The sequence below is a fragment of the Oryctolagus cuniculus genome, chromosome 6 (assembly GCF_051225735.1).
Source record: "Oryctolagus cuniculus isolate XC-2025 breed Fujian yellow rabbit chromosome 6, ASM5122573v1, whole genome shotgun sequence".
NCBI lineage: Eukaryota > Metazoa > Chordata > Mammalia > Lagomorpha > Leporidae > Oryctolagus > Oryctolagus cuniculus.
Genome location: NC_142872.1, coordinates 146,334,363 through 146,350,205, shown reverse-complemented (window position 1 = coordinate 146,350,205; position 15,843 = coordinate 146,334,363). Strand labels below are relative to the sequence as shown.

The following is a 15,843-nucleotide window of genomic DNA, read 5'->3' as shown; positions in this document are numbered from 1 at the left end:
ATAATTAAAAATGAATCTTGATGAGGGGTGGGATGGGAGAGGGAGTGGGAGATGGGATGGCTGCGGGTGGGAGGGAGGTTATGGGAGGAAAGGCCACTGTAGTCCAAACGTTATAATTTTGAAATTTATATTTATTAAATAAAAGTTTTTAAAATAAAATAGTAGCTTCATTTTTTAAAGATTTATTCATTTACTTATTTGAAAGGCAGAGTGACATAGGGACAAAGGGAGAGAGAAAGGAGGAGGGGAAATGGGAGGGGGAGAAAGAGATTTTCCATTGGCTGATTCACTCCCCAAATGGCTGCAACAGCCAGAGCTGAGCCAGGCCAGAACCAAGACCCAGGAACTCTGTCCAGTTCTCCCATGTGGGTGGCATGAACTCAAGTACTTGAGCCATTAACTAAAGCTTCTATGACTTAAAATCTTATTTTCGTCTCTGGTATACTACAATTTCATCCACATGACTCTGGGAGTGGCTCTAAAACTTTATGTTCTTCAGAACTCTATTTGCTCTGTTTTCAAATGTAGCTATTTTCTTTATCACTGTTTTGATCTCCATTTTTGAGCATTTCTATGGCCTTAATAATATTATTTATTATATAGTTTTTATCTAATCATTCCATAATTGAAAATCAGGAAGGGGCTGGTGGTGTGGCACAGCAGGTTAAGCCTTGCTTGTGATACTGAACTCCCAATCTTGGAGTGCTGGTTTAAATCCTGGATGCTCTGCCTCTGATCCAGCTCCCTCCTAATGTGCCTGGGAAAGCAGCAGAAGATGACCCAAGAACTTGGGCCCCTGCTACCCATGCAGGAGACTAGGGTGGAATTCCTGGCCCCTGGCTTCAGCCTGCCCTAGACCTGGATGTTGTAGGCAGTTAGAGAGTGAACCTTCAGATGAAAGATATCAATATCTCTCTTGATCTCTCACTCTTTCTCCTCCCTTCTCTCTCCCCCTCTCCACCTTCTACATAAATAAATTATATTTTTTTAAAAAGAAAAGGCATGAGATTCTGAGATCACCATTTTTCTCCCTTCTCATTCTTATTCATGACACATGGTTTACTTCTGGGTTTTGGACTAGGAACTCTTCTTTGCCTTATCAGTGGCAATCTTTAGAATTTTAACTGTGGGCCAGTGCTGTGGTGCAGTGGGTTAATGCCCTGGCCTGGAGCGCTGGCATCCCATATGGGCACCGGTTCTAGTCCCGGCTGCTCCTCCTCCAAACCAGCTCTCTGCTGTGGCCTGGGATAGCAGTAGAGGATGGCCCAAGTCCTTGGACCCCTGCAACTACATGGGAGACCCTAAAGAAGCTCCTGGCTCCTAGCTTTAGATCAGCACAGCTCCAGCCATTGTGGCCATCTGGGAAGTGAACCAGCGGATGGAAGACCTCTCTCTGTCTCTACCTCTCTCTCTAACTCTTTCAAGTAAATAAAATAAATCTTCAAAAAAAAAAAGAATTTTAGCTGAACATAATTGCCCCAAATGTGATTTTATGTTTGCTTATTCCAGGTATCACATGGCTTTTACCTTTTACTCTGAGCAATTTTTACAGTAATTCCTGGAACTAAGAATCCCAGAGTACATGATGAATATGACTGTGAATGCCATCTGCATATGGTACAGGCTCAGAATTCTGCATCCACAAGAAGGCTTTTTCTGGATGCCACAAGCATAGATAGAAGGCCTTCCCCATGTCACTCTGCACTGATCAGCAGTGGTTTTCTAGCCTGCCCTGGTGGGGCTGGTAGAACACCATGTCAACTGTCTGGATGTAATAATTATAATAACAATGAGAATGAGCAGGTGGGAGAGGTAATCTGGAGAGGTAGAGAAAGAGGAAAAGGAAGGAGGAGGAACATGAGAAGCAGGAAAATAGAAAGGAAGAGTAGGAAAGAAAGAAGCACTTACAGAGAATACTGTTTGATCCAGGCATCTTTCCAAAGCCTTTAATGCATGAATTCCAGTATACAACTCGACTCCCATTTATTACTGGACCAAGTTCCTTCCCCTCACCTCCAAGAGCAGAGCCAGGCTCTAGTCAGCATCAACTTATAAAACTCACCCATTCCCCTGTGCCTCTGCTGATCTTCTGACCCCTGCCCAACCAAAACTAAAATCCTCCTGTCCCACTCCTGCCAAACTGAACTCACAGTCCCAGGTTTGGCCAATCAAAGGTCCAGAACAGCTAGTTGAAAAGCTGATAAAATTTCACAACAATCTCATAACTGTGAGTCAAGAACCATAAAAATATTAATGGGAGATAAGTGACCCCAGGAAGTTAAATGCATTTTCTGAACAATCATGTGCCCTGGCTCAACTATGATGATACACATAATTCAGAACTGGATGCTCATGGAGAAAAGGCACTGGGACATGTGTTGAGTCCCATGAAGACTAGTAAACTCCAGGAAGGTAAAATTCTGCTGCTATGTTCACAGTTTATCCCCAGAAATGAACTCAGTGCTCAGCTCCAGGGGTAATCACCAAACCTCCGCTACACATTTATTATTCAATCTATAGCACACAAGATTGTTCTACAATGATATTACCTAGCACAAAAATTGTATTCTAATATTGACAGTGAATGCTATATGACAGTGACTGTATTCCAGGCACTTTACATTTATAAACTCATTCAGTTCTTATAAATAACTCTTGGGAGTTATGTTTCAGGTAAAAAATAAACAAAAACATGTGGGTTTGAGTCAAGATGGCAGTATAGGGAGGGAGCTTACTGTTTTAGTCTAGGGAAAGGTAGTTTCAAAAAAGGAGAGAGAGCACAGTCTCAGGGAAGAGTTAGGGAGAAAATGGCAGAGGAAACTCCACACAAATTATAGGGACACAGTGGACCTGTGTGGAGAGTGTGGACTCACACAACACAGGACCCCAGCAGCCAAGGGCCTCTGCACTAGCTTTGGAGTGAGGTGAGACCAGGCTGAAGCAGCCCTAGCCACTGGCAATAAAGCTGCAGGAAGAGCCTGGCAGGGGTCCGGCTTGGAGCCCTATGGCTCCATCCTAGAAGGAAAAATTCTCTTTCCCCAACCACATAGCACGGGCATCCTGTAACTAGCCAAAAGATGGCAGGAGCCACTTTGGACATATACAACCACTGTGCCAGCTCATGTCTGCGTGCCCAGCAACCAACCAACAGGAGATGCCTGAGTCTGGCTGGGAGAATTGACAGGGGACTGAGAGCTCATGACTGTGGGAGCCTTATGTACCAGGACTGTGAAAACACCGGCGGCATGAGAGGGCACACGGTGTGGCTGGGTCTGTGGGCAGTCACTGTGGGTGGTTCCACATGCTTGGGGCTCCCTGATTTCCTGGTGAGGGTCATTGCTGCAGGATCTGGTTCACACCAAGTATTGCATGGATCCTTTGTGCGGTTCTAGTGGCAGTATGGATGAAAACAGTATCCACTGGGGCTATCGCCGAGGCATTGGTCTCCTTTGAGGGGAGGAGGTGAGTGTGACACCACACTAATAGAGCTAAACAAACCTCTCCTCTGATTAAAAGAAAGAGAAAGAGAGAAAGAGCCAGCCATTTGCCATGCCCAACTTGCGTGTCATCCCAGACACTCCCTTCACCCTGGAGCACTGAACAGAGCTCCCTGTTCACACGTAGCACATGCCTATATTCAGTGAAAGAGTGGAAACCACACTAAGCCACATAGTTCAAAGATAAAAGACATCACAACAAATATCACCTCAAATGCTGAATAATAAATGCAGCAATTCAAGAAGTGAGAATAAGGACAACCACATGATGGCCCCAAAAGAACACAAACACTTCCATACTAGAATGTGAAGATGAAGAGATTGACAAGACACAAGAAAGAGAATTCAAAAAATTGGAAGTAATCAGAAGAAAATTCATGAACTAAAGAAATCCATACATGACATGAATGAATATTTTTCCTACAAAATTAAGATTTAAAAAAATCAAAAGAAAATATTAGAAATGAAGAATTCAATAGAACAAAAATATGGTGGAAAGCCTTAAGAACAGACATAGTGAGGAAGAAGAAAGAATATCTGAATTAGGGGCCAGCACTGTGGCATAGCAGGTAGGGCCACCACCCACAGTGCCAGCATCCCATATGGGTACTAGTTCTTGTCCCAGCTGCTCCACTTCCTATCCAGCTCTCTGCTGTGGCCTGGAAAAGCAGTAGAAGATGGCTCAAGTCCTTGGGCCCCTACACCCAAATGGGAGACCTAGGGGAAGCTCCTGGCTCCTGGCTTCAATTGGCACAGCTCTGGCTGTTGCATTCATTTGGGGAGTGAACCTGCAGAATGGAAGATACCTTTCTCTCTCTCTGCCTCTCCTTCTCTCTTTGTGTAACTCTGACTTTCAAATACATAAATAAATCTGAAAAAAATAATATCTGAATTAGAAGACAAATCTCTGGAAATTTTAGTCAGACCAAAAAAAAAAAAAAAGAATAAGAAAACTAAAAAAGAGTGTCAGAGATTTATGGGATACTATCAAAAGACCCATACAGGTCTTAGGAGTTATTGAAGGCATGAAAATAAAGAATGTATTAGAATGCCTTTTGAGTGAAATAATTACATAAAACTTCTCTAATTTGGACAAAAAAAGTGACATCAAAATCCAGGAAGCATAAAGAACTCCTAATAGACATGACCAGAAAAAATCTTCACCATGAAACCAGTGAAACATAAAGAAGAGATTCTAAAATGTGCATGAGAGAAACACCAGATTACTTTCAGAAATTTTCCTATTAGACTCATAGCTGACTTCTCATCAGAAACTCTACAGGCTAGGAGAGAATGGTAAGATATATCCAGGTCTCATGAGAAAAGACTGTTAACCCAGAATACTATACCCTGCAAAGCTCTCATTTATGAATGAAGGTGAAACAAAGATCTTCCATAACAGAAATTGAAAGAATTTGTCACCACTCATGTAACCTTACAAAAGATGCTTAAGGATGTGCCACACACAAAAACATAGAAACATGGTCATCACTATGAAAGAAGGTGAAGGCAGAAAATCTCCCAGTAGAAGTACAAAGGAAATACAAAATAAACAAAACAAATATATATGGGAAAATGCCAGGGAAAAGTCACGGAAAGTGAGAGGATAGAAAAAGATATTCCATGGTAACAAATGAAAAAAGAGCTGGTGTAGCCATCCTAACATCAAACTAAATGGACTTTTTTTTGATAGGCAGAGTTAGACAGTGAGAGAGAGAGGTCTTCCTTCCATTGTTTCACCCCCAAAATGGCTGCTACCGCCAATGTGCTGCACTGATCCGAAGCCAGGAGCCAGGCACTTCCTCCTGGTCTCCCATGTGGGTTCAGGGCCCAAGCACCTGGGCCATCCTCCACTGCACTCCCAGGCAACAGTAGAGAGCTGGACTGGAAGAGGAGCAACTGGGACAGAATCCGGCACCCCGGACCGGGACTAGAACCTGGTGTGCCGGTGCTGCAGGTAGAAGATTAGCCAAGTGAGCTGCGGTGCAGGCCACAAAATAGACTTTCACACAAAAACTCTTAAGAGACAAAGAAGGGCAATATGTAATGATTAAGAAGTCAATTCAACAGAAGATGTGACTATAATAAATGTATATGCAATTAATTACAGGGCACATGGCCTTTTAAAAGAAATGTTAATGGATCTAAAAATAGACAAAGACTCAAATACAATAGTAATGGGGGACTTCAATACTCAACTTTCAGCAAAGGACAGATCAACCAGACAGAAAATCAGCAAAGAAACCACAGAATTAATCGACACTGTAGACCAAATGAACCTACAGATATCTACAAAACTTTCCATCCTACAGATGCATTATACACATTGTTCTCACCAGTGCTTGGACCTTTCTCTAGGATAGACCACATTCTAGGCCATAAAGCAAGTCTCAGTCAATTCAAAAAAATCAAAGTCATATCATGTATCTTCTCTGAACACAAAGGAATGAAGCTGGAAATCAACAACCCAAGAATCTCTGAAACATAAGTAAAGAACAGCAAGTCACTGAAGAAATCAAAAGAGAAATGAAAAATCTGGAAACAAATGAAGATGGCAATACAACATATCAAAACTTATAGACACAGCAAAAGCAGTGTTAAGAGGAAAGCTTATAGGAAAGTGTTAAGAGGAAAGCCTACATCAAGAAATTGGAAAGTCATCAAATACATGAGCTATCAATGCATGTCATGTCAAGGATCTAGAAAAACAACCACAAGCCAAATTCAAAACTAGTAAGAGGAAATAATTAAAATTAGAGAAGCAATAAACAAAATTGAAACTGAAAAAAAACACTACAAAGGGTCAGTGAAATGAAAAGCTGTTTGTTAAAAAAAAAAAAATTGACACACCATTGGCCCAAATAAGAAGAAAAAGAAAGAGAGAGAGAGAGAGAGAGAAGACCCAAATCAGTAAAATTAGAGCTGAAAAAGGAAATACAACAGCAGACACAGAAATATGAATCACCAGAAATTACTATAAAGAGCTGTATGCCAACAAACCAGGAAAACTAGAAGAAATGGATAGATTTCTGGACACATACAACCTACCTAAATTGAGCCAAATGAAGACATAAAAAACAAACATACCAAAAACCAAGACAGAAATTGAATCAGTAATAAAGACCATCCAAGCAAAGAAAATCCCAGGATCAAATGGGTTTACTGTTAAATTCTACCAGAAATTTAAAGAGGAACTAACTCCAATTTTTCTCAAGTTATTCAAAACAATTGAAAGGGAGACCTAAATCTATGGACCAATATGATCAAATTATCAGAGAACATGAGGGAAATCTTGCAAGACATTGTCATAGGCAATGAGTTCATGGAAAAGACCCCAGAGGCACAGGCAATCAAAGCCAAAATTCACAAATGGGATTATATCAAATCAGGAAGCTTCTGCACTGCAAAAGTAACACTCAGCAAAGTGAAGAGGCAACTGACAGAATGTGAGGAATTATTTGCAAACTATGCAACTGATAAAGGATTAATAACCAGAAAATATAAAGAGATCAAGAAACTCCACAACAACAAAGCGAACAACCCAGTTAAAAAATGGCAAAGGACTTAAACAGACATTTTTCAAAAGAGGAAATCCAAGTGGCCAACAGACACATGAAAAAATGCTCAGGATCACTAGCATATCCTAGGCAATTCTTCTATAAAACGTCAGATAGACCAGCTGTCCTGAGAAAAAAAATTAGTCACCCAGTTTAATGAGATATTCTGTTCCAATATTCAAAAGTTTTAAACATTGTAAGGCAGGGATCAGCAACTTAAGATGAAAAGGGCAAGATAGAAAATATTTCAGTTTTGCAGGCCATATGATCTCTATTGTAACTACTCAGCACTGATATTGTAGGAAGTCAGCCACAGGCAATATGAAAAGGAATGAGCACAGCTGTGTTCCAATAAAATCTTATTTTAAAAAATTCAGAGGACTGGACTTGACCCATGGGCCATAGTTTGCTGACTTCAGGAAAGAATAGCTTAACTCATCTCATTTCTTTCTTTCAGAAAAATGAGAACATGAAAACCCATCCTTTCTTTTTTCACAGTAGAGAACTAAAATAAATATATAAAATATTTAAAGAAACAGAGAGGGTCAGTGATCTTAATTGAAAAAATCACTAAGAGGGGTAGGGGGTAGAAAGAAACCCTATGGTACTTTTGCTATCTGTCTCTCAATCTTTCTCAGTCGGGTTCTGTGTTCTTGTACAAAAGTCCAAAAATAACTAGAGAAATCTGTTTGAACAACAATAGAGAAATGGCCATTTATGCAAATATGCCAACATTATGCTCAAAGGCAAATACCATTTCTGTTTTGAATTACTGAAGAAACATGTACAGTAGATTGAAAACAAGTAACTCTTTAACTATATAGTAACTTCTGTTAAGGATCTTAGCTCTCTGCATTCAAAATAAAATTCTAAAATATGTGAACTATGTCTGATTGTATCTGAGCCACTATCAATGTAGTCTCTTGTACTATAAAACTGCAGGGAAAACAAAGAGCAGCACAGTTTTGTGAGAATTGTGGGTTTGAGCACATCTCGGAAGAATGGCTTACACTAGATACAACATACAGACCTAGGTGGGAAGGGCCTGTCTTGGCGGTCCCAGTAAACCTTCCACCATCAACTTTCTGCAAGCCCTAAGCTCTTGCCTGGATGCCATCATTGCTTGTAACTTCCCTCTTAAGACAATTTTCTCACATAACCAGGACCCCCATAAAGTCCTCACCACCTCCACACACACACCTCATGGGAGCCCTACCTGAAAGAAGAAGTCACCCTTTTTCCACGAATTTCTGAAAGTCCTGGCTCTAGACCATGTCCTCATCACTACAGTAAACACTTTGTGATGCACCTGCCTGAAAGGGGGCCCAGGAAAGACCCCGCTATCAGCTGGTGTTCAGCAAGGAAGCACAGGGACTGTGATATGAACATCCCTTCCACAGGCAGTCCTGAACACTTATTAGAGCTATGCTAACATTGCTATCACTATCCCACTGCCCAGCCTCAGCTCACTCAATCCTAATGAAACGGATTTAAAGAAAAAAGAAATTTGATCAAATTTGAGAAATAAAAGATAGGGGCCAATAGAAAGCACAAAGTAAATGTAAAGTCCAGAGGAACAAGCACCTTCATTGAGTTTGAGTTCAAGTTATCAGGTAAAAACAGAGATTGTAAGACAGAACTTTTTAAATGCTACTAAATTATTTTAATAAAATTAGCTACCTTGAACCTGATGAAACAAATAGAGTGAAAGTTAAAGAATAGAGGATCAACATAGCATGTGGGTGCTACACAAAATAAAGGTGGGATACCTATACATATTACTTGCAAAGTTTGTGGGAAAAGGTTCTTCTGAAAATGTAATTACAAGTTTTAACATTATAACAAAATCTTGAAATTCAGGCACACTTTTCTCATAATGTGAATTTTCGATTAACTGTTTTATTTATTTATTTGAGAGACAGGGTTACAGACAGAGAGAGAGAGAAAAGAAAGGTCTTCCATCCACTGGTTCACTCCCCAAATGGCCGTCCATTAACTTTTTGAAGTACCCTCACAATAACATTAGACAAAATAGTCTGTGAGGCAAATACTGAAGTACTAAGTATGAATGAAATCATTACAAAATAATAAAAAACCAGTACTCACTAGGAAAATACTACAATTCTTACATTGTGTGTATCTTTCCTGTAAGCATTTAAAAATTGTCACAGTTGCAAATAAAAATGGTCAAATATCAGTGAGACAGATTAAAACATACATTTTTCTCAAGGACATTTAGAATAGTTTTAAAAATTGAACTCATTTACGTAATAAAATGCCTCAAGAAATTTCAAAAAAACGTTCCAATACATCAGATTCTCCTCTCCGACCACAGAGCAATAAAGTTAGATACCAAAATCAAACAAAGATCCCTTAAAATATAATTTCTCCATATGTTTAGAAATTATAATATACTTGTAAGTACTTTATAAACCACAGGGTAAATATCATGGAAACTAGAAAATAGTATAAGCTACACAATAACAATGCTACCTAGCAAAATCGATCCTTAGACACTTACAGATTTAAATGAATTTATCTTGGGGTATCGTAGTGCAGCAGGTTAAGGTTTGACACTGACATGGCATTCTGTATCACAGTGCCTTTTCAAGACACAGATATTAATCCAGCTCCTTGCTAATGTGTCTGGCAAAGCAACGAAAGTTGCTGGAAGTACTTGGGCCCCTGCCACCCAGGTGGGAGACCCAGGTGGGTTTCCATGACCCTTGCTTTAGCCTCCCCCAGCCCTGTGCATTAAGGCCATTTGGGGAGTGAATTAGCAGATGGAAGATCTCTTTCTCTCTCTCTCTCTCTCTCTCTCTCTCTCTCTCTCTCTGCATTTCAAATAAATAAATGAAACATTAAAAAGAATAAAATAAAAAATGCATGTGGGATGGCACAGTGGCACAGAGATTTAAGCTGCTCCTTAGGATACTCACATTCTATTTAGAATGCCTGGTATAGATTCCAGCTACTCCATGCTTCCTTAACGGCTTAAGTACTTGGGTTCCTGTGACTCATGAGAGGGAGCTCCTGGCTACTAGCTTTGGGCTGACCTAGTCCCGCTATTGCAGGCATTTGGGGAGTGAACCAGCAGATGGGTGATCTCTTTCTCAGTGTCTTTCTTCCTATCGGTCACTCTGCCTTTCAAAGCAACTGGCCAATCATAAACAATACACACAATAGAAGAGAAAGATTAAAAATCAATGAGATAAACATCCAATTCAGGAAGTTAGAAAAAGAAAAATTGAATAAAGAAGGAAGTAAATATTAGACTACAGAAACATAAAATGGATTATAAGAGAGAGGACAGCAATATGCATCTACTACAATTGAATTATTTGATTAAGATATATACTCTAGAGAAATCATATCCTATACAAAGAAAGAGACATATACAAGGATATTTTAGCAAATTAATAACACAAAATACAAGTGACATGAAGAGTAGAAAGGCTAAACATATAGGAGTATATGTATCCAGTGTAATTCTATTCTACACAGAAAATAAAATGAATACATTGTCTTTACATAAATAAACATGAATAATTCAAATACTGCATAAAATACAAGCAAGCTGTCAAAGTATACACCCACCATAAGATTCACATACAATTTAGACTTTGAATGAATAATTAAAAATGGCTTAAAGATGCATGTATAAATAAATTTTATGAAAGACACATACTGGAAGAAAAGCACTGAATTTAAGATGGGATAGCCCCATTATGAGAGGAAAAGGAATCTTTAGAGGGATAAAGAATAAGTTTCAACTGTATTGTAACATTAATTTTCTTAAAAAAGATAAATTTATTTATTGTACTATGTTATGTATTTTTCTACATCTGGCATGTTAATAATGAACTATAATACATGAAACTATACATTAGAATAAAAATAAATCTCATAATCTAAGGAAATTACAAAACAAAGAAACTATAAAAGTTCAGAGGAATACATCTGTCATTTCAGTTTCATTAAAATTATTCCCAAAAACATAAATAACATTGCAAAACACATAATACATCAGGATTAAACATTTTCAAAAATATAATAACATAACAGAAAAGCAGTCTGTATCTAAAATATTAACAAATTTTCTACACTTTCATAAAAAAGACAACAAAAAAATTGATAGGAAACAATAAAATGGCTACTAAATTAATGAAAGAAATGGATAATCAAGAAATGAGGTATTATTGGGAAAAAATTTTAAATACTGATGTTTTTGAATGTTGGAAAGGACATAAGAAAATGTGCTGGTACACATTTTGGCAGATGTATAAGTTATTGAGACAAACTTAAGTCAATTTGGCAAACTTTATCAGAAGCCTACAATATGCATATCCTTTAGTATTGCAATTCCAGAGCTGGACATAAGCTTGTTCCAACATATCTGTGACAGTCAAAATTTTAAGACACCCGCATGTCCATCAGTAAGGGAATAATCAATGAATTATATGAGTCTTTCCCAGAAAATACTACCTGACCATTAAAAGAAATGAGGTAGATTAACAACAATACCTAACATTACTCAATGGTGGGCATGATTCTAAGTATTTTACACGTCAACACATTTTATGTCAAAGAACTCTAGGAGGTAAATCCTATTCTCCACCTTTTAAATATGAGGAAACAGAGACCTAGGAATGTGGATAAGTCATATAAGATAACTCAGGAAATGTGGCAAAGCAGGTTTTGGATCCTGCCAGCTAAATAGGAGAACTCATGAAATTTACCACTGGATGATCCTGCCTCCTGAATCGAATTACATGCAAATGTCCCAAGTGCAAAAACAATGCACAGAACAGGGAATATAACATGGCAGGCTATGCATATATGTTTGTATAGAAAAGTGATTGCAAGATCACACACCAAAGTGTTGACAGTCATTACGTGTATAGTGGAAAGGTGCCTAAAGCAAGCTTTCTATTAGATCATATTATTCTTCTGATGGAACCAACAACCGTGTCTGTGTATATTGCCTGGGTAATCAACACAACTGGAGTCCAGAATGATCTAATCAAACCATATCTCACCTTCTGGTACAGACGGCCTACTCCCATTTCCTTTGTCCACAACCTTGACTCTGGGCTTAGGATCCTTTCTTTTTTCTAAATCTTTAACTGGAAGAAAAGTAAAAATACAGAAACATGTTATGTACAAATCTGAAATAAAATCTTCAGTGAGTTTCACTGAAATCCTTGCAAGCCCTAAACATATTATTAGAAATTAGCTCCATGGTACAAACTTATCCCCAAATATTAGAAACACTATTTTTTTTTCAAGAGAAGGTGTGAAAAGCGCTTAAGAAATTTGATCATTTTGGGCAGATCAGATAAATTTAATGGCTCATAGCTGATTTAAAATCAGTATATTTACCCCATCTCATTTGCAAAGGAATGAAGGGCCAACGGACTAATACGTATCTCATAAAACTAGGAACTGTAGGCAAGGATCCAAACCACATCTTCAAGTCTCTGGGTTTAGGCTATAAGCTTGACCCTCATTCTAGAAAGATCTGAGTCATGAACATCCTCATTTGTAATTTCTCTATCTGCAGCAGAAAATAGAGAACCCCATAATAATTTTCTTCCAAACTTAAAGAAAATGTTCATTAATAAATGGTAATGTTTCTCTGTCACTTCAATTAGAAAATATTCAGGGACAAAAATTTGCCTTTGGTGTTTGCATGCATTCATACCAACCCACACCATTAGTTTAATTTTCCACTGCATTTTCTGCTTGCAGCCCCACCACATTTTTCCTGCCATTGCTTGGCATCTTAAACTATTTGAAACAGCCAAGACCAGTGCCAGATGTCCAGAGTTTCTGCACAGATATGAGTTGAGTAAGATACCTTGCAAAAATGTAGAAGTGAGCCAGGGGCAAGATGGATCATTCCATTTCTACATTCACTTTATGAAAATCAGCAAATTTACAGAGGAAGCAAGGATTTCCTCTGAACCATCCCTGCTGTCTCTGGCACATTGTTCCATTCCCCTACTCTTGATCACACTCACTTCCATCTTTTGGCTCAAAGGCCATCTCACTCCAATTCTATTGTCCCTTTCCTCTGAACCTCCCTTGGCTTCTGATAACCAGACATTAAATTCCAAGGTTATAAAAATCACTAAGAACACAAGATGGTTTGATCCTGCTATGCCACTGACCCAGCATATTATGTCCATCTTTTCTTAGACTTCATTCTCTGACTTTGTAAGCACTGGCACTTTGGAGCACACCCTTTCCAAAAGTCTATTCTTTTTGCTTAATTCTTTAGTTTGTTCATGTTGATAGAACATTAATACAAGTAGAACAGATTTAATATAGTTCATATATACAAGTCTAAGAACATTTTTCCCTGCCCACCCTTGTTTCTCTGTTTTTACAAAGGACTTACCCCAATTCTCTTTCATACCTCTAACCCCTCCTTCACATTCTCCTTTTTTTTTTTTAAACTTGACAGTTAGAGTTATAGACAGTGAGAGAAAAAGAGAGAGAGACAGAGACAGAGACAGACAGACAGACAGACAGGTCTTCCTTCCATTGGTTCACTCCCCAAATGGCTGACATGGCCGGCACTGAGCCGATCCGAAGCCAGGAGCCAGGTGCCTCCTCCTGGTCTCCTATGTGGGGGCAGGGGCCCAAGCACCTGGGCCATCCTCCACTGCACTCCTGGGCCACAGCAGAGAGCTGGACTGGAAGAGGAGCAACTGGGATTAGAACCCGGCGTCCATATGGGATGCCAGCACTGCAGGTGGAGGATTAACCAAGTGAACCATGGCACCAGCCCCCACATTCTCCTTCTTTGGATCCTTCATTTCCATACCTGACACAATCATGTGCTAAAGCTGCCTTGCATCTCTGTACAAACTCCCTGTAATTTTATCTTTCCGCAACTGAAATGCTCACCCTCCTATAGATCACTTCCAAATTTGTATATCAAGCCCATCCACACATGGGCTGTTGCCCCAAATTGCTTACGCTTTCTAAATGAAAAATGTAGGTCTGCAATTTTTATATAAGAAAAAGTGTACTGAGTGATGCTGGAAGTAGACACAGATCTGAAAGAGAAGAATTCTAGAGGAGGAGATTCAGAACACTTCACTGGAAAGGCAATACTTGAGCCAGACGTTGAAAGATGGGCTGGATGTTACAGGCAGAGGTTGCTAAAACATCAAAGAGGAAAAATGGTGGTCAAAAGCAAAATTTGTAAAAGTAGGGCCAGAACACCATGGTACAGATGCAAGAATAAATAAGTCACTGGGAAAGTTGGGCAGCCACATCACATATAAAAGGTGTAACAGCTATGTTCCACCAAGCTATTGTACCTGTCCTATAGAAGCAAAATAAATCAGAAAATAGCCTGTCCTGAGCAAAGGGTATAACCACCACTACCATGCTGAAGTTAAGTTGCTATGTGCTGAAGTAAGTTCATCTGCACAGGCACATGTCATCACACCCATTTATGGTAGAGAAAACCAAGGCTAGAAGTAGCCGAGTTGCTTGTGGGAGATGTAGAATCATAATATCTGGTAGATCACACATGTCTTTATGTCTTTAAAATCCAATGATTGTTTTGTATGCTTTCCTTTGTATCAAAAAAGAATGGGCTCATAAAGAATCCAAATCACAAGTTTATACCCACAAGATTTTGTCTTTTTTTTATTTTTATTTATTTATTTGACAGGCCCAGTGGACAGTGAGAGAGAGAGACAGAAAGAAAGGTCTTCCTTTGCCGTTGGTTCACCCTCCAATGGCCGCCACGGCCAGCGCACTGGGGCCGGCACACCGCGCTGATCCGATGGCAGGAGCCAGGTACTTATCCTGGTCTCCCATGCGGGTGCAGGGCCCAAGCACTTGGGCCATCCTCCACTGCACTGCCAGGCCACAGCAGAGAGTTGGCCTGGAAGAGGGGCAACTGGGACAGATCCGGCGCCCCAACCGGGACTAGAACCCGGTGTGCTGGTGCCGCAGGGTGGAGGATTAGCCTAGTGAGCCGTGGTGCCAGCCAAGATTTTGTCTTGATCAGAACTTTCCTGGATCCAATCAGGAAAGATTTCTGGGTAGGAAAAATCAGCCATTAACTCCATCTCACAAGGAGCGAGAATGTTAATTTACATGCAAAATGGAAAAAAAAAGCCCTTTCAAATACAGTTATTTTAATTTCATGTCTACAAACTGTTTGGGCAGAACTAGTATCTCTAGCCTGCCAATAAAACAACAGATATATACAGATAAATGCGTACATATCATTTATCTAGCTAACCAATTAGACTGTTTCATTATGATCCTCTAGAGCTAAGCAAGCTGTAATCAAACTAATTTCCTTAAAAATGCTTTGAATAAGTAGCTACAGGAAAGTTTTTTAAAAGTCTGTTTCTTCTACTGCTCAATCAGTAGAATATTTGAATTAATCAATTGGAAAACCTTCAGATTCAGACTGAAGGAAAAGGAATTATTTCTTCCTATCCCTTTCACTGCTTCTCACAAACTTTAAGCAAGTTATTTGGTCATGTAGGAATACCAGAGGACAGAATTAAAGGGCAGTGCCAATACAATGAAACAGAGGCTAATTTTACTGAAAATCACATTAAAAATATTTTCCTGAGCTTCCAGACAATGTGATTCTCAAAAGAATGTAACATTTATAACTTCCGTATGTCACGCTGACAGGCGGATTTACCAAACGTCTTTGTTCAGAACTTTCAGGAGGCAGCAGCTGTTTGAACAAAGTTTTATTTTGTTTTAATGTTTTAAGAAGCCACAAAAAATGGCTGACAAAC

At 39.2% G+C, this 15,843-nt stretch overlaps 1 protein-coding gene across 7 annotated transcripts in view; it reads right to left on the bottom strand.

The window, feature by feature from the left end:
• COL14A1 (collagen type XIV alpha 1 chain) overlaps positions 1-15,843 on the bottom strand; it is a 253,291-nt gene that overhangs the window by 193,924 nt on the left and 43,524 nt on the right. For all 7 annotated transcript variants that reach the window (XM_008255863.5, XM_002710753.6, XM_070075442.2 and 4 more), the window contains exon 5: positions 12,094-12,180. In XM_008255863.5, the coding sequence (XP_008254085.3) occupies positions 12,094-12,180 (87 nt within the window). The remainder of the gene's footprint in view (positions 1-12,093; positions 12,181-15,843) is intronic.